This window comes from Salvia miltiorrhiza, chromosome 6 (assembly GCF_028751815.1).
Source record: "Salvia miltiorrhiza cultivar Shanhuang (shh) chromosome 6, IMPLAD_Smil_shh, whole genome shotgun sequence".
NCBI classification, from domain to species: domain Eukaryota; kingdom Viridiplantae; phylum Streptophyta; class Magnoliopsida; order Lamiales; family Lamiaceae; genus Salvia; species Salvia miltiorrhiza.
The window spans coordinates 6592438-6618524 of record NC_080392.1 but is presented as its reverse complement, the minus strand read 5'-3'; the positions used below and the strand labels follow the sequence as shown (position 1 = coordinate 6618524).

General features: G+C 35.1%; 2 protein-coding genes across 2 annotated transcripts; one reads left to right on the top strand and one right to left on the bottom strand.

Annotated features, from left to right (window-relative positions):
- Positions 1-640: 640 nt before the first annotated feature.
- On the top strand, positions 641-20277 carry LOC130988273 (guanine nucleotide exchange factor SPIKE 1). Its single transcript, XM_057912078.1, has 29 exons — positions 641-1024; positions 2363-2467; positions 2671-2833; positions 3092-3293; positions 3432-3487; positions 3596-3693; positions 3896-4033; positions 4504-4815; positions 5597-5842; positions 5958-6125; positions 6201-6392; positions 6597-6640; positions 8038-8107; positions 8814-8975; positions 9473-9580; positions 9725-9762; positions 11211-11355; positions 11659-11785; positions 11929-12122; positions 13270-13400; positions 14694-14769; positions 14922-15032; positions 15237-15419; positions 16267-16410; positions 16524-16697; positions 16822-17169; positions 17249-17578; positions 17668-17853; positions 18888-20277. Exons 2-29 carry the CDS (start codon positions 2384-2386, stop codon positions 20094-20096), a joined length of 5439 nt encoding a protein of 1812 aa, XP_057768061.1. The 5' UTR covers positions 641-1024; positions 2363-2383; the 3' UTR covers positions 20097-20277.
- An 89-nt stretch (positions 20278-20366) lies between these two features.
- Positions 20367-21728, bottom strand: LOC130988275 (thylakoid lumenal 16.5 kDa protein, chloroplastic). The gene is made up of 4 exons (XM_057912079.1): positions 21254-21728; positions 20951-21090; positions 20800-20872; positions 20367-20724 (listed from the first exon to the last, which is right to left on the bottom strand). Exons 1-4 carry the CDS (start codon positions 21552-21554, stop codon positions 20615-20617), a joined length of 624 nt encoding a protein of 207 aa, XP_057768062.1. The 5' UTR covers positions 21555-21728; the 3' UTR covers positions 20367-20614.
- Positions 21729-26087: the final 4359 nt, after the last annotated feature.

The window sequence follows — 26087 nt, the reverse complement described above, 5'->3', positions numbered from 1 at the left end:
TTAGTAAAATAATACTCCCCGTAATAAACATTTATTATTACTATTATTTTTTGAAACGGGAGTAAACAAACACTTAATTAACTTGTCTATATTTAGCCTAAAAGTGACGTCTGTGTTTCCACATGAGAAAAATCATACTCCCAAGTATGCAACAATGATGTATAAATAACTAAAAATCCGATACATAAGTCCCCAACACGCAATCCCAATGTGACATCAACATAAATTCAACAACACAAGTCTTACAAATAACTCACCCTCCCCCTCTCCTAACTCCACAATAGGTAATGCATTTGGTGGCCGAAACAATTGGAATTGAAGTCCTCTTACGACAACTTTGTGATTAAATGAGTATTTTCTAAGTCAAAATTTATGATTCAAATTTTAGTAAGGTTAGATTACAAGTTATTTTTGAGGGGGGAAAAAGAATAAGTATTATAGTTACGAAATATCATCTTTTACTATCTCTTTCAATTTTACAAAAAAAATTAGCAGTTCAATCAACATACTGAGTAATAGTGGTCAGTCTGTTAGTTGAATTGCATATGTATTACTCCCAATGAACAAGTCTAATAAATAAGATTACTGATTTTATATGTTAGCGTAAATACCAAACAACGTTTAGATGAATGAGGCAATTAAAGTTAGTTTTGTAAGTACCAAGTACTAACCCTCTGTCTGTCATCTCCTTTCCATCTTTCTGCTCTCTTCCATCTCTCTCCCACCTAATGCACAATTCCTCAACTTCCAAATTTCCCCATTTCCTCCAAATTTCACCGTAGCTGCGCAAGTCTCAAGCCAATACCTCCGCAATGCTGCCGCGAGCTTCCGATTTTAGCTACTTGCTTCTCATTGTATTCTTCCTTCTCCAACCCTAGCTTCGCCTTCCTCCTTCCCCGCACTTCCTTCAGCTGGCTTTGCCTTGGGAGTGGCGTCGTCTAGCTCATTCCCGATCGGCGCGTCTCCACTCTTCCACTCAGCCTCTTCAAATTAGTTCGGATCCGGTGTTCACACATTTGTGTTGGTGAGTTTATAGCTTGAGTATTACTTACTCTAAATGTCTCATGAGATTCTGATTGATTGTAACTGTTCGTGCATTATTAACCTGTGAGTGGCCATGCTTTGCCGTGATTTTGTCTTCGAGATTTAATAGAAGGATGAATGTTTATGTGGAATTTGTGTACTTTTTCTGGACGAACTGACTTGTGTATACATAATGTTGTTTCTGTAGCTACTTTTCAATGAGTGATATTCAGTCTTCATAAGTCAGTTTTTTTGAAGTTCAAAATTCAAATTCAAGTTCAAATCTTTAATTGAAACTGTAATGTAACTGCTTATGGATTAACATGGCTAAAATTTCAGTAACTTGATACATTTTGCTGTAAATAGGCCTTTAGATTATATAACTACTTATATATATCCGTACTGCACTTGCATAGGACTTGAATAGAGTCACTATTAAGTTTTCATATAGTAAATAGTATAAAACGGCAAATTCAAACAAATTACTTATATCTGGCTGGCATCTTCTTAAAAAGAAATCATATGGAGTATATGATTTTTGAAACACAATTACCCCTTGATTCTGTAAATTCATTCATAAATTTTTTTGAAACACAATTACCCCTGGAATCTTGTTTTTTTTAAGAAAAAAAAATCATCGCTTTTTTCTTTTTGCAACACCCGAGGTAGAGATTAATCGGAGATGGAGAGAGATTGTTGTAGATTTGTCACTCAATCTCTCATCTGAATTGTTTTTTCACTGAAAAATGCTCATGTTCTTACTAAAAACTGGTATTTTGCTAAAGCTAGGTGGTAGTATATTGTAAACACAACAATTATTGTTCGTTGATCTGTAAAACATGTGTTGTCATCTCGTTATATGTGAAACATGTCATGGTGACATTTATATTTTGCGGCTATTTCTATATTCATACAACTGAAATTGCAAGTAAGTTCAAATTAAACTATTCGTATGCCAAAATTCAAATTAACTGTTATACACGTTCAGAAATAAGCGTAAATTGGTGTAGATAATTGGATGCAAAATCGGACATTCAAATTATTAATACAATGGGCTCCAAAAGGAACTGCTTCATACTGTCTTTTAACTAAAGTATATAGATACAAACATATGAGTTGGCCATGGAAACCAACACGTATCTGCATTTCTTGGTAGGATTGGTTGGTTTCTTTAAATCGACTGTCTAGTTTGCATCTGACAGCTTGTTTCGTTATTTCTACTTTTACATTTTACTTCAACTTTATTGATTTAAGCCTCAAACTGAAATTGTGCCCTTTCCTTGAATATTTTGTACATTGCACATTCCATTAACTATTTCTCAATTCATACTTGTTTTAGACTTTAGGTTTTGCTTCTCTCATGGAGACGGCTTCTGCTAGTGGGCTTCGTTTTCGAAGGATTCCACGGCAGTCCTATTCAAATTGCTTTAAGATGGAACCTTTGGTGAGTTTGATTCTGATGCTCCCTATAGATGCACAATATGTCGCTTACGTTCCCGTCAAATGGATGAATTTTGTTACACTGAGACATCCCATTTCAGTACTATTTAGTGCCTATTTAATCCTGTAACACGATATATTGCTTCTGGATGAAGTGGTTACACTGGACTGGACTTGTAAAGACACTCTTTTGTTTTTTCATTCCAGCTGGACGAGAACTTGGAGCAATGGCCACATCTAAATGAGCTTGTTCAGAGCTATGGCGCTGATTGGGTTAAAGACGAGTACAAGTATGGGCACTATGAGAGCATTGGGTCCATCACGTTTCAGAATCAAGTCTTTGAGGGGCCAAATACTGACATCGAAACAGGTATATAGACAAGAATAGCTATTCTCCATTCATGTATCAACCATTAAGTATTACTGGAAGTCAATACTTTGTCTCATCCTCTCTCGTGGGGAATTGTTGCACTGGATGATGTTGGGGCTCCATTACCATTTTTCAAATTTCTCTAGCACTTTACTGATTCATTCCAATACTAGTTGGGGTTTCACTTTATTGAATTCATGAAATCATTAATTCCTTAGTGCAACTAATTATTTTTATACATTCTGAGCTGCTCTGCAGAAATGGAGCTAGCTAATGCTAGACGGACTAGGACACAAGTATCAAGTGAGGAAGAAGTTTCAAGTACATCTGGAAGTAATTGCTTGCAGCATTTTGGAGAATCTCCGTTGCCGGCATATGAACCTGTGTTTGACTGGGATAATGAGAGATCCACGATATTTGGTCAAAGAATCCCTGCTACTAACATTGTTCAGTACACCAGGTTTCTTCTCTTGACCCTCCCCCCAACTTTGCATGCATGTGTACTCTTTACCTGCGAGTATATACCCTCCTAACTGTATCATGTGCTCTTTTCTCGGGTTTCATCGCCTCCCTTGTAATGTGTTTTCCCCCATTGTAGTGGGCTAAGGATTGCTGTGAAAGTCTTATCCTTGTCATTTCAAGCTGGATTTGTCGGTGAGTTTATACTAACCTTTTCTTCTTCTATTTCTGTGCTAATTGGAGCTCTTTGAGCATTGAGCATTGAGCTAATTCCAAAGCTGAAACAAGAAGTTCTCTTTGTAGAGCCATTTTATGGCACTATATGTTTATATAATAGGGAGAGAAGAGAAAAACTCTCGGAGGATTTCATATTCCGCACGTTACCAGCAGAAATACAAAATGTAAGTTGTAGAACATTATCCTTTTTCTGTATTTGAATATTTAATTATTTATAAAATTTGGATTTTTTATCTTGTTGTCATACATGTTTTAAGCTAGATATGGCATCGTCAACATTTTATTCTTCATTCTAATGTGTTTGATACAAAAAAATGCAATACAGGATATATGTGAGATTTCATAATTTTGATTTGTATTACCCAGATAAATAGTTCAGTTGAGGCACGTGGTATTTTTCATGTTGATGTACCATCAGCATCAGTTTGCTTGCTTATCCAATTGGAGAAGCCTGCTACTGAAGAAGGTGGAGTTACTTCATCAGTTTATTCACGCAAGGAGCCAGTAAGCATTACCAATACCACATTAGTACTGTTAAACTGAAGCTCATTACACAAATGATTTAAAGATAATATTGTAGTTATACTTTATTTTCAGAATATATCCAATATTTTATGGATATTCATCTCTTTTATATTCTCAATAAAATGTTCCATTTTTGTACTATATTAAAAACAAATACTGATGATGTGGAAGGTAAGGGGTCAACGTAGACATTGTCTTGATCCTTGAAATATATATTTCATATTTGATAGGCATGAGAGCTGGATGAAGGGGTACATTTTATTACATACAAAAAATATTAGTTGAACTTCCCATGTTTGCACTTAGTTGAAATAGAATTGTTATTAATTAGCGAGAAAACTTTATTCGGCCATTATAACTTTATCATATGCTTTTAAGGATGAATTTAGTCCATGTACAATGTTATTAGATTCATTACTTTGTTTTTTGTTTCTTGTTGGAATATTTAGGTTCATCTTACTGAGAGGGAGAAACAAAAACTGCAAGTCTGGTCCCGACTCATGCCTCACAGAGAGTCCTTTGCTTGGGCAATCATACCACTCTTTGACGGTGGTGTTACATCTGCTTCTGGTGGGTCTGCTTCCCCCAGCAGTCCACTCGTTACTAGCCTTTCAGGCTCAACTTCTCAAGAGGGAGCTGCCGAACCAGTAGCGAAGATCACATTAGATGGAAAGCTTGGCTATTCTGGTGGAAACTCTGTTGTGGTTGAAGTATCAAATCTGAGCAAAGTCAAAGAAGGCTATACTGAGGAATCACTCCTGGTTAGGTCACTTCATATTTGTTCGAACTTGTACTCTGCTAACATCAATCTCTGAGCTTAATGTTGCTGTATCAGCTGGGGGGAAATGAACAAAACTCTTAACATATGGCTCCATAAATAATTTTCAACTGGAAGGCCATCTTTTTGCTGATTCTAAGCTTGGTGTAGTAGGCAAAATATAAGGCCCAAATATACAAAGACAAATTCTCATTGTATTTGTGTATGTCATCTTAAGTCCACTTTGCTTTATCCCTTCGAATGAATTGTATATATGCTTACTTCCTCTAAATGGTCACATCTGATAGTGAAAAAAAGAAGCAAGCTAGTGATAACACCCCACTGCTAGTAATCCAACAACCTTTAACATATTGGGACCTTTTTAGTAAACTTTTAATGTTATCTTCCAAAACAATTTCATTTTTTTTTTCTTAATTCTTCTTTCTAGTTAAATATTGCTTAGTGTATTTACAAAATTGGATGCTTTGGTTAATGATTCTCTGTCGCAAAAACAAAAGGAAACTTTTTAATGGCTAAATCTTCAATAATTAATCTTTGATTCCCATTTTCTGCCTGTGTCACACCAATTAAATCTCCCTATGTAAACTTTCCCCAGATTCATTCAAATGAGGCTTAACTAAGTGAAACTTTTGAATGTAATGCTTCCCTTTTTTGTAGTTGTTTTACTGATTTACTGTTCTATCTATAGTTGAACATGAATTGTAATGTTTTTTTTTTTTTTTTTTTTTTTTTTTTTTTCATGATTCATTTTCTCTTACTCTTAGGACCCTAAACGTAAGATTCACAAACCAGTGAAGGGAATCTTAAGGTTGGAGATTGAAAAACTCCAATGTGGCCTAGTTGATGAGAAGTCTTTTGAAAACAGAAGCTCAAATGGTGATTTTGGGGGTCATCCGAGTGTGTCTGATGGACGGCAGAATGCTGATTTGGATGTGCATTCTTCTGATGGGATAGTGTTGGATCGAAATGGATCAATATCTCATGGTTTGGGAGATAGTGACACTAATGATGTAGGTATCAGTGTGTTAGTGGATTTTCATGCCGTTTATAGGCTTGAGTTGAAATTATGGTTGAATTCAGGTCAAGCCATTCATTTGTTCTCATTATTATTTTATCCTTTTGCAGTTTCAGGCTTTTGACTTTCGGATAACTTCGAGGAATGAGCCCTTCTTACAGCTTTTTCATTGTCTTTATGTGTATCCTTTAAGTGTCAGCATGACTAGAAAAAGAAATTTGTTTATTCGAGTCGAACTAAGAAAGGATGATGCTGATATACGCAAACCCCCATTAGAGGTATAGCTATGCTACATGCTGCTTTCCAGTTTATTTAGTTAGACCAGATCTGAGTATATGATTTTACTTTATCAGGCAATGCATCCAAGAGAACCAGGTTCTACACTTCAAAAGTGCGCCGAGACTCAAGTTGCTGTTGGAGCTAGGGTTGCTTGCTATCATGATGAAATTAAAGTCTCATTGCCTGCTATATGGACCCCAACACACCACCTTTTGTTCACTTTCTTTCATGTTGACCTTCAAACAAAAATTGAATCTCCCAAGCCTGTAAGTGCCTTCATACAATTGAGGAACCGTGTCTACTGTTCCTTACTCCCATTTGACATTACTTTTGGAGTACCACCAGCCTAACCAACTTTATGTTATCTTGACCTGTCTGCTTCAGTGTATTGAATGAATTTGTATTTTTCTGTGTAAGTACTTCCACTATCATGCTTTCTCATTCAAAACCAATTTTATTCATCACTGCAGGTGGTTGTAGGATATGCTTCGCTTCCTTTATCCGCTTATGCACAGTATGCTCTCAGCCATTCTCAGTTTCTAATTTGATATGTTATAAAAATAAACTTGTTCATTCCGTGGCATATATAAAAAATCCTGCTTTACTTTCTATTCATAGCTTATGATATACTAGAATGTAGCGAGTACTAACTAACTAAGCAACTTGACCAAAAACAAACATTATTCAGTCTGCAAAATCATATGGATACGGAGTGAGATGTACTGGACAAGATCATATGACAGAAATTACTAATTTAGACTTAGAATCATAGTAATTTTTTTAATATGCAGAGTACTTGCATATTATTACTATTATTTACACACCATTAAGTTCATGAATAGCGATATTGCTGGTGCATTTTGCAACTTGAACAGAATGAGAAATTACTATGACTAGCATGTCAATTTTGGACATAGGTATATTGCTCATACTTCATACACCTTCGGTTTTAATTTGTGTTTTAATAAATTGAGATGCTTGCTAGTGATCGTCATATCCATATCGGTTACTATTATATAATTTAAATTTTAAAGTACCTGAATAAAACTTAAAAGAATTATTGGTCAATGTTAATAATTGAGATATGTGACTAAACATGGTCATTTTATTTCTTAAGATTATGAAAATTTATGTATTTTGCGCATTGATGAAAAGTTATAGAATTATATACATTAGATAAGTACATTGAAGCCTGAATGTCCCCAGAGGAAATAACATTTGAAAAAAAATGCATGAATTGATGTTCCTATAGAAACTCTGGTGCGTACTGGAGTTCTTAGATCTATAAAGATGGAAGCTTCAATATTATCTGTCAATACATCTGATATAAATCCCTAATATCTAGACATTGTGAATTATGCAAGTTCACACTAGAACGTATAGCTATTTAAAAAAAAATTTGGTTATGTTATGTTTCGGAGTTCCAATAACATAACAGGACTTGAGCCTTTAACGTATATGAACAAACCCCTAAAGAAAATGTATATGAACAAACATCGAACTTTTTCTTTGCATGGTAATCCTGAATTTTGAAAATGTTTCATACAGAGACCCTTTTTAACTGGAGAACAACAAGCAGTATAAATCAATAAGTTGAATGTCTAGCATTTGATTTAGTAATTTGTCCCACCTTTAGGTTACGTCATCCAATCTGCTTTCTGGTGCATGATAGATATGTAAAACCACCTGGAATCTGCAAGCAAATTATCTCTGGTTTCAGACATGCTTTTATGTCTTTAGCAATTTGAAACAGTGATTTTATCCAATCCGTTGTATTATCGAATCTGAGCCGGCCATCTGAATGCAGACATATGGATGGAGCTTGTTCATTCTTACCTACTTTTTTTCAACATTTGTCAAATACGGTTATGTATAAATGGTGAATCACATTATAAACCATGTCTACTGCAGGTCAAAATCTGAGATTTCATTGCCTCTTATGCGAGAGTTGGTTCCACACTATCTGCAGGATAGCAGCAGGGTATGATGACATCAAACTTGAATTTGATTATCCTTGTTGAGCATTCTCATTTTATTTATGTTTGGCAACCTTTGAGAAACATATCATTAGTGCTGGAAGTAGCAGTGCTACTTACTACTAAGGCTAATGGTTAAAGTCAGAGAAATGGCTACCCTTTTGATTTGTTGGACGTACTAATCCTGTGCTGTTTGGTTGAAATTACATGCTAGTTATAAACCAGAATAATGATAAAACCCTAATGACCGAATTAACTTAATAACAAGAACTCCTACAGCCCATGCAAAAGATTTTATTCCCTAATAATAATAATATAATAATAATATTATTATTATTAAGACTAAACTGACTAAACTAATATTGGGCTGGATTCTGCTTCTTCTTGCGTGGAGTATACACATGCCAGGGCACACCTGCCAGGACAAAACTAATATCGGGTAGACTTGGAATGAAATGCTCCAAACACCATCAGAGCCAATTTTTGCTACATATTTGTTACAGTGAAAGTAGAGAACTTTGAGTAATAGCTTTAAATATGAAATGATGATTTTGTAATTAGATGCTTACAAAGATGACACTAATACTCAATTTATACAAAATTGGGTATGTTACATACTTGTGCCTTTCCTTTTTCTTCTAAAAATTGAACTGTACTCTCGTTTCTTATAATCTATCTCACTTTCTCACTTTCTCTTTGGCTCTTTTGCAGGAAAAGGCGGATTATTTGGAGGATGGTAAAAACGTGTTTAGACTCCGTCTACGTTTATGTTCATCACTGTACCCAATAAGTGAACGGATTAGAGATTTCTTTCTTGAGTATGATCGGCACATTCTTCGAACAAGTCCACCTTGGGGATCTGAGCTTCTTGAGGTTTATTTGCTATATTCTTTTATACTAACTGTTCATCTTGAGAAATGGGAAAATAACATACATTCAGCTATAACATTGAAATTCTTTTATTCTAATATACCTTTTCCTGTTTAGTGGTTGATTTTAGTTCCATGGCAAATGTCTAGATAAGTAAATTGTTTCAGCTTAAGCTCTTTTTGTTCCAAAATATAAGTATCTTTGCATCTCCAGATGAAGCGCCCTTGAATCAATGCAAGTATATCTCCTTGACAAAAAACATAGAAGATTTGTCATTTAATGAACACTTTGTAGAAATTACTGATTTAATGCGTGAAATGATGAGAAATGAATTATCTTCACAGAGATCAAAGTAAATTGAATTCATCTTCTAAAAGAAGAGTCTATATACCGTTTCATTTTTGGATGATGTCAATCTTTATAAATACTTCTACATGGATATGCTGGATCTGCTATGCTCTATTTCTATAGGACTTGAATTCTTCTGATGTTTTTTGTAGGCAATCAACAGTTTGAAGAATGTTGATTCCACAGCTTTACTTCAGTTTCTTCAGCCCATCTTAAACATGCTTCTCCACCTCATTGGCAATGGTGGAGAGACTTTGCAGGTAAATTACTTAGAACAGTGCCCTCTCCCTTTTGTCTACTAACTAAATACTGTTATAGTTATTTTCTTCATGTGTCTCATATTGCATTCAGAATTGAAGTTTGGAAGCATAATATCATATGCTGATTTTTATTTCAACATTCAGGTTGCTGCTTTCAGAGCTATGGTTAATATATTGACAAGGTATAGCTTTACTTATATACTCAAATGTTGTTTTGCATTAAAACTTTGGTGTCTTTATGACTAGCCTACATACAGCTAGTTGGCAAGCAGATATAGTCTGCACAACTCATCGTCTTCTAATTCCAACTTTTAGTTATTGGGGGTAATGAGCTTTTTCTGGAAGAAGTTGTTTAGGTGGCTGGTACATAATTGACGGATGAGTTTCACGTGTCATCCACATGTTGATGGTTAGATTGAGGTGTCGGACTGATACCAGAAACCTTTTCTCTGCTGCTTGGCATTGGAGTGATTAAAGAGCTGGAGTAATTGGCTGGCTTTCTTGGGCGAAGTGCGAGTGTAAGCGTCAGCAGATGACTTAGCATAAAGAAATTTTGAACCACCTCTGTTTCCATTTGGAATGCAGCGAGTAGGTAGATGGAGGAAAATAGGTATCGTTAGACATTGGAGTCCAAGCTTGCAATGCGGTAGTTTTGACCCTTTGATCTGGAAGCACTGGTGGGTGCATTGGATTATATATTGTGGTCCCACAACCTCCCATGTTCATTTCAGTTTTCATGTCTCTTTATTGAAGATTGTGGCTGGTGACCATTCGGTCGGCCACACATTACCTCAGGATTTGCTGTTTTGCTTGCTGATGCACAAGGATTTCCACCTGAAATCGTGCTATAATAATAAGGGCTTTGAAGAGGCGGTGAGTTTAGTACGGGTCAAGTGGTCTCGGTTGCACAAGGAAGATGTTTTGTTGGTGGACGGAGATGTTCTTTGGGGTTAGTTGAGTTCAGCCTTGAGGTCAAGGTTATATTCGGTGGGGGTGTAAATTATATAATTTCACCTATGAAAGTTTATCAAAAGCTCCAACTACAAACGAAGTGGCTTTGAGGCTAATGTAACCTAACCTTAGTTAAGCCACCATCCATGAATCTATTTGAGATAATTTTCCAAACTTCTTTTGTTTTTCTCTTGCATCCTTCTCATGTTCCTTTCACGAATTTTGATTCGTGTAAGTTGGCAGTAAGCTATTACTACAACCAATATTTCTCTTTCTTTTTCGTATTTTTAGATTTTATCTTCTACTTCGGTGCCTATTTTACCAAGTATGGAAAGAACTCGATATCTCAATATGGGTTGCTTGAAGAACACCTTATTGGAGTAGGTTATAATGGTTAGGTACTTTACTACGTGAAAAGATGAAGGGGGCAAAAATGGGTTATTACAAATTGACTGAGATCAGAAATATCGAATGAAGTTAAGATTTGTTTGCAAAATTACGGTGTATATGGTGGAAGTACACCACCTCCTACTTTGTGAATATGACTATTCTTAGATTAAATGAAGCCATATTTCACTATTGCAAACACCGCATTGCTGCTTTTGTCACTTGGTTCTCTACTTTTAAGCAGGAAAAATAATTTGTAAGCAACCCCTTAATGTAGCACTGTGTTCCACAGGGTGCAGCAAGAGTCAGTTGACGATGGTGAAAGAAATCTTTTTCTTGTTAATTATGTTGACTTTGCTTTTGATGATTTTGGGGGACGCCAACCACCAGTTTACCCAGGTTTATCTACAGTTTGGGGAAGTTTAGCCCGTAGCAAGGTAATATTGATTCTGAGACTCTTTTGGTATTTTCTTTCTGAATTATGTTTCAGACACAAACCAGCTTATCTTAATTATCGATCGACAAATTTAATGAAGTTTGTCAATGAGATCTTATTTCAAATACAAATGATGATCTCTTTGTTTCCAGAAACCAACTTATAAGCTAATTAATTTATGCCCTCTTTTTCCAGAAAGATAAAGAAGACTTTTGAGGTGCTTATAAAAGGCTTACGAGCTCACTTAAATCTTCATCTTTTGAGATGAGACTGATTCTTGTTACTTCATTACTTTCAAATATAGGCTAAAGGTTACCGTGTCGGGCCAGTTTATGATGATGTGTTGGCTATGGCTTGGTTTTTTCTTGAACTCATTGTCAAATCTATGGCATTGGAGCAGACTCGATTGTTCTATCACAATCTTCCTTCAGGTAAATTCTTATCAAGAACCTTGTATTTTTCACTGGTGCCGTATGTGAATGAGCAATAATGTTGGATCCAATATGTTAGTCTTTACAGATAACCTTGTGATTATCTATTATTTATTCTTTTATATTATTATTCTCTTTGGTAGGAGAAGATGTTCCTCCAATGCAGTTGAAAGAAGGTGTCTTTAGATGTATCATGCAATTGTACGACTGCCTATTAACAGAAGTTCATGAGCGGTGCAAAAAGGGTCTTGGTTTAGCTAAATATCTAAACAGTGGCTTGGCTTTCTTTTGTTATGATCTTCTATCTACCATAGAGCCTCGCCAAGTTTTTGAACTGGTAAGCTTACTACTTCCTGGAGGAATATTTCACACTTCATGTATTTGTTTCTCTACATACCCTATTCAAGTTGGAAAATACTTCGAAATCATGTTACACTTGAGAAAGACCCGTTAATAACTTAGAAGGCAAAAACTATGTATCACAATTTATTATCGATGTTCATTTCCCTTTAGATCAGATATGGTTTCCCTAATTTGTTAAAAAGCATGCAATTAACGCGTGCTTTAGAAGAAAGTGCTGCTGTATCTCTCTGTTAAAACTTAAACCTCCATATATTCACATGCCTTGATCTTAACCATGTGACTCTTGATTAGAGCTTCGTTCTGAAATTATTGGTTGGACAATATTCTGTACAGCCATCTTAGATTCTCCCAAATGGCCATTCTTAGCTTCCAATAAGCAGCATCTTTTGTTACATTGCTGCTAAAGTTTCATTGTAAGATCTGTTGAGGCAATATCCTTTAGTCATCATGAAAATACTTTATCAAAGACTTATGTATTTTATAGTACCATGCGTACCTACAAAAAATGTGAATAATGATAACATAATTCAGTGCCTTTTCGGTTTCAGATGCAGCCAGAGATTGCATTTATAACTTTTTCTAGGATGCTATCACTTTTTGGGGATTACTCATCCTTTTGTAATAACTCCCTTTACTGATAATATTTCCTGCTTCCTAGCAAGAAACAGGAACTTTTTTTGTCTCTCTTGAGAAGTTCAAGAAGGCAAATGTACAACAGCTACAACTAGGTGTAAAAACTGTATTTGGTTTAAACATTGGCTTGCATTGCCCTGAAATTCACACGCTTGTTGTTTATTGTAGAGTTGTTAACCCCAGATGCCCTCAAGAGATGGGACAACGATATTGATGTTATTTTCATATGTTACCAAGTGATATAGATTGAATTTTTACGCAAAGTGAAATCTTCAGGACTCTACATATACAGTAGGTTATGTCACTGAAACTTTTATACAGCACTAGTAATAACTACTTGCTTCGAAGTTTTAATATTCACTTTGTTGTTTGTGCATTTCTAAGTTCTCTCTGATTTTAAAACTTGATCTTGTCTTTGACCATCGGTTGTTTTATATGGTTCATACTTACGCTTGACTATCACTTCATCTATAACTGTTGTTTTGTAGGTGTCTTTGTATCTTGATAAGTTCTCTGGAGTGTGTCAACCAGTGCTGCATGATTGCAAGCTTACATTTCTGCAGATTTTATGTGATCATGATCTTTTCGTGGAAATGCCAGGGAGAGACCCCTCTGACAGGTAACCTTAAGGTGCTTTCCTGTATAGCTTCTTTGAGTGCCTGATTGTCATTATTCTGTCATACAGTGACTGCTAGCCTAATGAATGTTCTGGTCACACCTAAGCAATGAAACTTCTCAAATCTTCTTGCAGAAATTCATTGACTGCCTAGGAACTTGAGTTTCAGCATCTAAAAAGTTTAAGCTAGTTCTTTATAATAATGAGTGGATATGTTTGAAGATTTAGCTCCTTGATGCAACATTCTCATGATTAAATGAGTGATCAAATTGGTTTTGCTATCGGTTAGCAGTTCAGCCACTTTGGTTTATCTGGTTTGCCAACCAAGCAAATGAGAGTTTATTATATTACGTAACATTAAAATTTTATGGGTAATTTATTATATAAGAATAGTAAATAATCATAATTAGTTAACAGGCTGACCTGTATAAATTAAACAACCTCAGACATATATTCTTTAAGTAAATACCCAGTTTTAACTTGTTCCGGAAATTGGAAAAAATCAAAATAAATAAGTATATGTAAATTTATAAAGTTGCTGATCTGACATACATTGGTTGATCGAAATTTCTGATGTTTTGAGTGAATTAAAGACCAACTGATGGTTCCAGTTGAACTATTGAATAGGCCATGCTGTTCAGTTATTAAAATGCTGGCTACATGTTTCTCACCGAATCTTCTTTTCTCTCTCTGGCACTCGTTAGTTGGCAATCAAGTGGCAAGATGACAAATTGCACTTGTGACAGTTTGAAATTTCACCTAAGTTGGCAAAGTTACTGCTATTTTAAAATTGAATCAACAATTCTCGAATCAATAAGGCACAATGTGTGAAGAGGAAGCAAGTAATGTGAAAAGTAATAATGGGACATTTGGAAATTCTTTTAGTGCAAAAGCATCCATATTTTTTTTGGAGTTCAAGTTGAGTTCCCGGTTCTCATTTTCCATGATCTATTAGGTATAAATCTCTTGGTTCGAATTTTCTTTCTTAATGCGTAACTTTAGACATTGTTCTTTTTTAATCTTTGGAAAATGATGCTTATTTCTTTTTGCAATTTGGTCATTCGAATTTTCATGATTATATATATTTGTGTTTGGCTTTATTAGGGAAAAATGATGTAGAATGCAGTTCTTTTTTGTGATTGGATGAATGTATTGTCCCTTTGTGTACTGTAATGGTAGTCTTGTTTCTTATCAGTGAGTAGTGTGTGTTTATTTGACAAAATACTCTACTTGAGTTTAAACATGATTTCCTTTTTCTGTTTAGACATTTCTGACATGGTGCTTTTATAATCACAGAAATTACATTTCATCTATTCTTATACAAGAGATCTTTCTTACTTGGGACCATGAAGATTTATCTATGCGGGCTAAGGTGAGTGCAGTATGATGCAATGGCTAGATGCGTAGAAGATTAGTACTTCATGTGTATTTTCTACCTTGATAATCATTCATTGATTTCTTCTGTCACCCCAGTTTCTTTGAACAATTTTATACTCCTCATGACATCTTCATTCATTGCTCTAGGCTGCGAGGATTTTGGTGGTTCTACTGTGCAAGCACGAGTTTGATTTGCGCTACCAAAAGCTGGAAGATAAACTTTATATAGCTCAGTTGTACTTCCCCCTTGTAGGCCAGGTATTTAACACATTCCTTTCGTCTGCATTCAGTATGAAAGTTGTTAAATATTGTATTATTAGTCTCTTATGAAAATGATTTTGCTCTCAGAATTGGGTCATTTGAGTAATGGTTAGTCATTGTGAGTTATTTGCTCTGTAATGCCGCTGCATTGGCTATCTGTTTGTTCTGTCAGTTGCTCAGTTTTTTGTTGCATTCTTGTAGATACTAGATGAAATGCCTGTCTTCTACAATTTGGGTTCAAGTGAAAAGCGTGAGGTCCTGATTGCTATTTTACAAATCATTCGCAATTTGGATGACGCCTCTCTTATTAAAGCTTGGCAGCAAAGCATTGCTCGTACCAGATTATTCTTCAAACTTTTGGAGGAATGTCTAATTCATTTTGAGGTAATATAACATCATGTATTCATTTTTCTGTATACAATTCTAGATCTTGATATGCAGGGAAACTGATAGTGTAAATAACCAAGAAAATCTGTTATGATTGATTGTCTCATATAGTCCCTTATCAGGCCTCCTATCCAAGTCAATCACCAATTTTCAATCAACAAAATAAGTTGTCCTTTCTTGGTTGCGTGCACAAAGGGAAATAATTATTTCCTCTACCAATACTACCCCAGGAAAAGCCTTAAATAGCGACCATCTGATTCATGCTTGGCACTGATAGGGAAGATAAAGTGAAAGAGGGAGTCGTGGGATCCCTAGTATCCAGGAGTCCAATTTATTTTATCATATTAGCAGTAAAGGACATTTCTCTGTTGTTTGCGAAGACATCTCAGGTTCATGGTTTATATCATTTGTGTTTGGTTTTTCTGATAGGTTAATTGTATCAATCAGGAAAAATATTGTGTAATATCTATGCCAAGTTTTAATGTACATTTAGGGGGCGTTTACTTTGGAGGATTAGCCTTGATAGATAAAAATAGTAAGGTTAATCCCTTGTTTACTTTGATGGGTTGAAACTTTGGGATATCCCAAGGCCCTTGATTATTTCTATCATTCAAGCTAATTTTGCTTGATTCTTATCCCATGGAAAGGGTGGGATTAGAGAAATCCTACTCTTGAGGATAAAAATACTCAATCATGCAAAGTAAACGCCCCCTTATGGAATGTCCAGCCATTCAACCACACCTTAAATGCTTCATTAACAGATTTTCTTGTATTTTACATGTCTCTGGTTCTCTTGCTGGAAAATAGATCTTAACTATCCTGTTGTTTATTATGTTATGGGCAGCAAAGGAAGCCCGATGATACCTTGCTTATGGGCAGTAGTTCTCGCAGTCCGTTAGGAGATAAGCCCTTCTCATCAAAGTATTCTGAGAGACTTTCTCCTGCCATTAATCAGTATCTTTTGGAGGCCGCACGCCAAGAAGTTGGAGTATGCATATCATCTAATCTTGTCATGTTTTTCTAAATGTGTGTCTTTTCACAGTTCAATATCATATATCACTTCTTTTAGGTGTGCTAAGTGTAAAAGTTTGATTAATGCAGCCCCAGGGAACACCTGAAAATGGATATTTGTGGCAAAGAGTCAACTCTCAACTAAGCTCTCCTAGTCAGCCATATTCCTTAAGGGAAGCTTTGGCTCAGGCCCAATCTTCAAGAATTGGAGCTTCAACTCAAGCATTAAGGGAATCTTTGCACCCAATATTGAGGCAAAAATTGGTATGATGTTTGATGCAGATAGTATACTCTTGGTATTGCTTGTTGATGATAATAGAATCTAGCATTTTATTTACATTGGTATTTCTGGATATAATTAAAATATCCGATGCATCTGTTTATTCAGGAACTTTGGGAAGAAAACCTTAGCGCTGCTGTCAGTCTTCAAGTTCTGGAAATAATTGAGAAATTCTCTGGCGCTGTAGCATCCCGTACCATTGCTACTGATTATGGAAAACTTGATTGTATTACATCTATATTTATGATAGTCTTATCTCATAATCAACCTCTGGCTTTCTGGAAAGCTATCTTTCCAGTTTTCAATAATGTCTTTGAGCTTCATGGAGCAACACTGATGTCGAGGGAAAATGATCGTTTTCTAAAGCAAATTGCGTTCCATCTTCTCCGGCTTGGAGTTTTCCGGAACGAGAATATCAGGAAAAGAGCTGTTATTGGGCTTCAGATACTTGTTCGGGTAGGTCTATATTTTTGCTTAGTCTTTATATCTCTGTTCTTATTTCGAGCTCAAAACTTAACTTTAATCGTCTTTGCAGAGCTCTTTCTCCTACATGCAGACAGCAAGATTGCGGGTTGTGCTCACCATTACGCTGTCTGAATTGATGTCTGAAGTCCAAGTTACACATATGAAACCTGATGGGACTCTAGAAGAAAGTGGTGAAGCGCGCCGTCTTCGAAAATCTTTGAAGGAGATGGCAGATGAATCCAAGAGTCCCTTTATACTCAGAGAGTGTGGTCTTCCAGAAACAGCTCTTCTTGCCAGTAGTGAGCAATTGTCAGATAACCGTTGGTCCTGGTCGGAAGTTAAAGTTCTCTCTGATAGTCTACTTCTGGCTCTTGATGCCAGCCTGGAACATGCACTACTGGTAGACCTTAATCCCCCTGGTTACTGATCTCAAATTGCGCAACTTCTTCTGTTAAATAAACTTGTGGCACTGATTTAATTTTCTTTTAGGCATCTGTTATGACAGTCGACAGATATGCTGCTGCAGAGAGTTTCTACAAACTTGCAATGGCATTTGCACCAGTTCCGGATCTACATATAATGTGGTTATTGCATCTGTGTGATGCCCACCAGGAGATGCAGTCTTGGGCTGAAGCAGCGCAGTGTGCTGTTGCTGTTGCTGGAGTAGTGATGCAGGTAACATTATGCTTTTTTACTTTTCTTGGTTGCTGCCATAAGGGTTAGTTTGCTATCCCCTTAGATGGCACGGGCAAGCACAAGACGCCAAGATCTTACATTCATATCTGACCTTCGTGTTGAACTTAAAATTGGTGGGTAACTTGATTGATTGATTCGATAAAATTCATAATAGAACTGGTTGGTCATATACTTCTCGACTTGATTCTTGATATGTAGAAGTTACTAATGAAATGTTAATATGTAGAGTTGGTATCAAAGTTATTAAGTAAATAATACTCCCTCCGTCCACGAAAGAACTTTTTATCTTTCCTTTTTGGGACGTCCACAAAAGAACTACCTATCTATTTTTGGACTATACCCCACCACTTATAATCCTCTTACTTTTCACTTTTCATAACTTCCAATATTAATTATAACATATTTTCACCACTCCCAATACACTCAACTACCTTTTATCCACTCTCAATACACTCAACAATATTTTTTTTTAAAACTCGTGCCACTCCCTCCTAGGAAGTTCTTTCATGAACGGAGGGAGTATAATTAATCAAATACTTAAATCGGATATTATATACCCCGACCCTCTTAAGATGAGCATGCACCAAACATAAGATGGTTTGAGATAATTTATCAAAAAAAAAAGATGGTTTGAGATAAAGATGGATTATAAAATAACTTATTCCTTATTTTTAGTGAAACATTAGTTATTTTGGGATGTCATCTAGCATCAAGACTTTTGTAGTTACCTGGACATTTTTGTCCTTTTCTGTTGTAAATTCATAATATAGTTGGTGAACTAATGAGAGAAGATATTATAGAAAGCGTTTATCAAGATGAATTTTCAATGGTGGAACTACTCTTGTTAACAGGCATACTAAAAACTCCAAGAAACATCCAATTGTATTATATTATATGCATTACATAAGAAAACATGAATGTGACTTATTTGAATTATCGCTTCAAATTTCATAACTACATGTAAGAAATATATGAACCTGATTCTTGTGTGACATGAACCATTTTATTTTTAGGCCTTGGTATGTAGAAATGATGGAGTATGGAGCTTGGATCATGTCTCTGCATTGCGCAAGATATGCCCCATGGTGAGTGGCGAGATAACTTGTGAGGCTTCAGCAGCCGAGGTAGAAGGGTATGGCGCTTCAAAACTTACAGTTGAGTCGGCTGTTAAGTACCTGCAACTTGCTAATAAGCTCTTCTCCCAAGCTGAACTCCACCACTTCTGTGCCAGCATCCTAGAACTTGTTATTCCAGTGTACAAAAGCAGGAGGGCATACGGACAGTTAGCCAAGTGCCACACAATGCTGACAAACATATACGAGTCGATTCTTGAGCAGGAATCGAGCCCTATACCCTTTGCAGATGCAACATATTATAGGGTAGGGTTCTACGGTGAAAAGTTTGGGAAGCTTGACAGGAAAGAGTATGTATATAGAGAAGCTCGTGACGTAAGGTTGGGTGATATAATGGAGAAACTCAGTCACATATATGAGTCGAGAATGGATGGTACAACGTTGCACGTAATCCCAGACTCTAGACAGGTCAAGGCTGATGAACTGCAGGCAGAAGTTTGCTACCTGCAGATAACAGCTGTAGATCCAGTTATGGAAGATGAGGACTTGGGAAGCAGAAGAGAGAGAACATTCCCACTCTCTGTTCGTGCGCGTGTCTTTGATCGGTTTCTATTCGATACTCCTTTCACCAAAAATGGAAAGACTCAAGGTGGGTTGGAAGACCAGTGGAAACGGCGTACAGTGGTGCAGACAGACGGTTCGTTCCCAGCCCTAGTAAACCGTCTGCAAGTGATAAAATCAGAATCCCTCGAGTTCTCTCCTGTGGAGAATGCGATCGGGATGATCGAGACGAGAACAGCAGCTCTAAGAAACGAACTCGAGGAACCTCGCAGCTCAGAAGGTGATCAACTCCAGAGTCTACAGAGGATACTCCAGGGGTCCGTTGCCGTCCAAGTGAACAGCGGAGTATTGAGTGTTTGCACGGCATTCCTTTCGGGCGAACCTGCAACCAGACTACGGTCACAGGAGTTGCAGCAACTCATTGCTGCACTCCTCGAATTCATGGCTGTTTGCAAGCGCGCAATCCGCGTTCACTTTCGCTTGATTGGCGACGAAGACGAAGAGTTTCACACGCAGCTAGTCAACGGGTTTCAGTCGCTAACTGCAGAATTGTCCCATTACATTCCAGCCATTCTTTCTGAACTTTAACATAGCTCTGTTTTAGTGTCGTCTTCAGTGTAAAAAATTAATCCCTTTTTTTGGTGCTTCAGCTAGTTTTATCTAAATCCTAGCATGCTTTCTTTCAAACTTCAGTTAGGGTTGTTACGTGATTTCTCGAGTGTGTACTGCTTCTTGTATTAATATATGATGATCTCAACCTTTCTATTCATAGATAGGATCAACTCTGCATTCTCTAATTGATATTTTGGGCTTTAAAAATTGATATGGCATCAATTGATTCTTTGTTGGATAACTTGGTTTTGAAACGACAAACTGATACTAATATTTTATTTCAATTACAAAACTTGAACCTACAAAGTAAGACACTCTTACAAACTTATGCCTCTGTTTTGTTAAAGAGATGCAATCATTTCTAAATACAACAGGAGATATTGCACAATTATGCAAAAATGATGCTGACTCTATTATAGAGCAATTGATTTTGAAGAGAAGTTGCGCCGCAGGAGAGTGAAGAAATTGAAAAGTGAAGGAGAATGTGTGTGTTTTCAAAGGCCCTTGAGTTGTCCGGCCAATCCTGAAAGCGAAGTCCACTTCTCAAAGGCGGTTGCAGAAGCCACAAAAGCTATCTTAGACGCTTCTTCATCATTCTCTGAAACTGCATCCAGATTTCTCATCAATCAATCCCATATAACATCATCAATGTTTAATCACGAAGTTACTCAAAACTCACTTGATGAGATTAAGGTGGCCATTGATAAATTGAAGAGATCAACCGCTGTCTTCTCTTCTTCACTAGAACTCAACTGCCATTCAATCAAACAAATGCAATTCTAAAATTGGGAAACACACTTTTTGGGAAGTACTAATAAAGACAGACAGACCTTGTTGAGGGCAGAGTTAACTTTCTGGAGCCATTGAGTATCCTTGGTGGATCCAATCACAGAATTTGCTTCTGCAAGATCCTTCTTCTCTATGGCCTGCCCTATTTTGCTCAGTTTGTATACAACATCTTGCAGGTATGCTGCACAAATTATGTAATATTATCTCATTTCAATCTAAACAAAGTCTCTCTCAACTAAGATATGTTTAAATAGTGACTCTTGTAGCAATAACAATGCAAGGACGATTATGAAACATTAAATTATGCAATTAATCCAATAAAAGATGCAGAAAAAGAGATGAACCTTTCTCTTGAGTTGATGAGCTGATAACGCCTTGCTTCTCAATTCTCTTCTTCCTATCTTTCTTCACCTTCTCCATCAGCTCGTCGTCTTCATCGGCCTCCAAGATAGCGGCGCCGGCATTGGCAGAGAGGAAAGTGGCGGCGCCGGCGAGAGACAGGGCGATGCTTCTCCTGGTTGTAACAATGGAGGAGGGGTCGATAGAAGCAGATCTGCATACAATCTGCGTATGAGATGTAGAAGGTGAACAAGTGGATGGAAGGGGGAGAAACAGTTTTGCATTGGAGAGCAAAAATGTAGCCATTTTTATCTGTTTGTATTTTGGTGGCAAAGAAGGGAAGAAGTTGTGGCAGTTTCAAACTGCACAAGATAAGATTGCGAGATTTTCCTCCTCATGCCAATGAATCAGCTCGCTCAGATCATGCCACGTATGAGGACTCATAATTCCTATTTTACACTTTAAAACCTATTCTTAATAAATGTTTGCACTCTTGTAATATACGGACAATATTTTTATATTTTCTTAAGAATAATAATTTTAAATAGTAAAATACAATATTTGACCATATATTTAAAAAATATAATTTTTGACCATTTTTTTACGTTTTAAAACTGTTTTGCCCTTAATAAACACGGATTAGATTCGAATTTGCGCGCGAGTTAGACACGAATGGCATTATTATGACTATAAGTATCATTCGTGCAGCACTACATAAGAGAGGGTATATGACACTAATGACACTAATATGACATAAGTACCATTCGGGCAGCACCTTAAATGAATAATTTAAACTCTAAATGAGGAATCTAAATCTTAATGATAATTTAAATCCTACGGGGAACTATTTAAAATGACCATATAACTGCACTAATCTATATAAGACAAGACAGTGTATCAGCATAAGTATATGACATTATTGACACTAATATGGTCACTAGTATCATTCGTGCATGGCACTATTGACACTAATAGTGCCAAGTGTACCAATTTACTTGATTTTTTTTTCTGTTGGTACTTTTGGCACTAATAGTGCCATGTGTACTTAACTCGCACGCAAATCTGAATCAGATCCGCCCTAATTAAGGACAAAACAGTCTTAAACCGTTGAAAATAGCCAGATTTTGTGTTTTTCAAATCAGTGGCCAAAATTTATGTTTCCGTCTACAAAATGGCCACGCGAATGTGTTTCTTTTTTTAATATATACAAAATCAATACCAATTCAATTATTATATAAAAATTATAAATATTTATTTATCTATTATGATGCTTACTCTATAATAATTATATATAGTGCTAATTTTTATTATCAATAACTTTTAATTATTTAATATCTATAATTATCATTGCACTTTATACAAAGTTAAAAATTTATGTTTAAATTTGGATTTTTATTGAGTAATTGATGTGGATTATTATTATTTTTTTAAATATACTTTATATTTAGTTAAATTTAATTAAATTTAATATTTTTATTTATATTTATTTAAATATATCGTTTATAAAATCGGGATGATAAATACGGTTCGGCACAAACCTAAACCTAAGTGGAGGCTCCCTCATCCATGTATTACACAACCATTTATAAAATCTCATTGCTAGGTCAACATAGGCAACGCTGCCAAGTCCGCTATGTGCTTCGTGCTTCTCCCATTGTGCTTGTCAAAAGTCATCAAAATAGGCAACACTGCCAAGTCCGCTATGTGCTTCGTGCTTCACCCATTGTGCTTGTCAAAAGTCATTGTTGCTGCCACGTTTCAGATTCGACCAACAACGTATCAGATCAACATCAATATTATACGCTTATCACTCCAATGGAATCCATTAGGGTATTGGATGATCCACGGACTATGAGCTGTGAGGCGTAAGGGGCATAAGGGACGTAGTTTAATTACCTCCTCCGTTTGCACCTCCACGGTCATTTTTTGCAGTATATTTGTTGTTAGTTTATAAAGTTTATTATTATTTTATTGGAAAAGATGGACTAATATTGTAATTTGTTTTATATATAACTAGTATTACTACCATGCGATGCACGACGATACCTTAATTACTCTCTCCATCGCACTTCAATTGGCACACTTACCTTTTTTATTTGCCCCACTTCAATTGACACTTTTCTAAAATAGTATGTGGTCCCTACTTTCTCTACTCACATAAAATAAGTGGACCCTACTTACTTTATACTCTTAACCCTTTATTCTTAATCTACGTGCTCAACTCAAAAGTGTCAATTGAAATGGGACGGATGGAGTAAAATAGTAAAAAAAATTAGAATATTATATTTAGAATGTGAAGATAGTAGCGTAAAATGAAGATGAAACCATCTTATAGTGTGTGATTCCTATTTAATTAAAATAGTAAAAAAAATTATATTTTAGAATATTATATTTAGAATGAAGATAGTAGGGTTAAAATGAAGATATCTTATAGTTGGAGGCGTATCAAATGAATGATCAAGAAACTTGACAAAATCTTTTTATCTAATGATTATTATTATCTATTTTAAATTTCCACCAAAATATCTAGATATTTTTCTTTCAAATTTTCTATTAGTCTTGAAAGGGTTTTTGGAAATTTTAATTACTTTTTACTGATTTGCATTTCACAACATATTTTTTTGAGGCGTTAATTGTCTGTAAAATCCAAAAATTATTAGTGAATTTTGATATTTTTTTTCAACTATATAAAGTTGTAATATAAATACATAAATTTTACCTCATTTCGGAATTTGCCCTAAATTTTAATTTCGTCCAAATCAAAATGGTCACGCGGATGTATTGTTTCTTTTTTTGATATATACAAAATCAATACCAATTCAATTGGTATATAAAAATTATAGTAAATATTTATTTATCTATTATGATGCTTACTCTATAATAATTATATGTTGTGCTAATTTTTATTATTTATAACTTTTAATTATTTAATACCAATAATTACCATTGCACTTTATACAAAGTTAAAAATTTATGTTTAAATTCAGATTTTTATTGAGTAATTTATGTAAATTATTGTATTTTATTTTTAAAATATACTTTATATTTAGTTAAATTTAATATTTTACTTATATTTATTTAAATATATCGTTTAATTTCGATATTCAAATGCACGAAAGAACTTACTAGTTAAGATTAAAATATAACTTTGAGGCCCTAATTTGATTAAATGTGTTCAAAATACAAGTTACACTACACAAAATCGTAAACATGGGAGGGGCACCGCCAGTAAAGATCGAGGGGGTGTTTCCCTCCAATTATCTTCTAATTATCAATACTTTTTATGAATAGTTGTGCAAAAATTCATCATCAAATCAAATTATAGAAAAATTAACTTTTTGAAAATTTAAATTCAAAATTAACAAAATTAAGTGTGATCTGTGGCAGTTCAGTGCAACAAAAGCAGAAAGTTTCATATTAGATGACCGAAATTGCATGAATCTTTTTTAGAAAGAAAAAGAACACGTAAATAAAGATATTAATAAAAAAAAAGTAGAATATTCCAAGATAAAAAAGTGGAACGACAAATTGTATGGGATTCAAGCGGGTAAGTGTGCGCCATTTGTCGACACGATTAAAAAGCATTTTCTCAACACTTTCCTTTTCTCATTATTTATTTACATTTAAAGCAAGATAGAAAAATATAAAACCTTAATCTCAACAAATATCTATAATAATAGAATAAACAGATATAAAGTCACTCCTTTTACGTCGGATCTACGAGTGTGTACACGCTTTATGGTGTTTTTTGTGTAAATCAAATGCTCAAATTCAATTTTCGTCGGTCACTAATTTGTCTCATAATAAATTTGCAGATTTACTTATTTGATATCTAATTTAATAAAGATAAGAAATAAAATAAAATAAATAAATATGTGTGTGTTCGTGGAGAGAGAGAGAGAGAGTAAGGTGTGTGTGTGTGTGTGAGAAAGCGAGAGAGTGTGTGTGAGTTGGTGGGAGATGTGTTATTGAGTAGTATTTGGTAGAAATAGGTGGAATCTTAGTTTTTAAGACATCATAAAATTGATCTTTTTGGTGACCACAATGTATGATTGATTATGTCCTATTATTAAACATCTGTTGATGACTCATGCAGTTTTGACTAGGCTTTCCTTTCTAGATATTTAATAAGGTGGGAATTGATTTTAAAAATAAGTCAATTATTATGTATATACCTTTCTGCCCTAAAATTATATACTACTAGTATTTATTTTATTTTTGATATGTATTTTAAATAAGGATAAATATCATATTAACTTCAAAAAATATAAGCTTGTATAAAAAATAGGGTTAATAGTATTTTATGTCCCAAACTTTCAGCGTTTTCCATAAAATGTCCCGAATTTTCATTTTATCCTAAAAAGCCCCAAAATTTCAATTTTTTTCCATAAAATGTCCAGCTATACAAAATTCGGTGATAAAAAGATTACTTATATCGTGCTGATGAAACATTTTGAAAACCTCTAGTGTAGGAAAATCATTTAGGAATCACTGTTATTGAAAAATGTTGAAAGTTCGGGGTTTTTTGTTATCTTTTTATCACCGAATTTTGTATAACGGAACATTTTATAGAAAAAGTTGAAAGTTCGAGGTTTTTTAGGAGAAAATGAAAATTCGGGATATTTTATGGAAAACGTTGAAAGTTCGGGACATAAAACACTATTAACCCTAAAAAATATTGTGTGTCCATTTTTCAACTCCCGTAATCATGACGTCGCTCATAAGATGTGATCGTGTAATTTATATTTTATTTTTTAAAATAACATGACACAAAACAACGTTGTTTTATGTTGTCATTGAGAAAAAAATAAGTTCAAATAAACTGACCTTTAACCCGAT

Excerpts from the sequence above, each read along its gene's own strand:
- LOC130988273 (XM_057912078.1), top strand. The coding sequence starts at position 2,384 with ATGGAGACGGCTTCTGCTAGTGGGCTTCGTTTTCGAAGGATTCCACGG. Across the intron at positions 2,834-3,091 it reads AAATACTGACATCGAAACAG|AAATGGAGCTAGCTAATGCT; the intron begins GTATATAGACAA and ends GCTGCTCTGCAG. Across the intron at positions 16,411-16,523 it reads CCGCACGCCAAGAAGTTGGA|CCCCAGGGAACACCTGAAAA; the intron begins GTATGCATATCA and ends TGATTAATGCAG.
- LOC130988275 (XM_057912079.1), bottom strand. The coding sequence starts at position 21,554 with ATGGCTACATTTTTGCTCTCCAATGCAAAACTGTTTCTCCCCCTTCCA. Across the intron at positions 21,091-21,253 it reads CTCATCAACTCAAGAGAAAG|CATACCTGCAAGATGTTGTA; the intron begins GTTCATCTCTTT and ends TAATTTGTGCAG. Across the intron at positions 20,873-20,950 it reads TTAACTCTGCCCTCAACAAG|TTGAGTTCTAGTGAAGAAGA; the intron begins GTCTGTCTGTCT and ends ATTGAATGGCAG.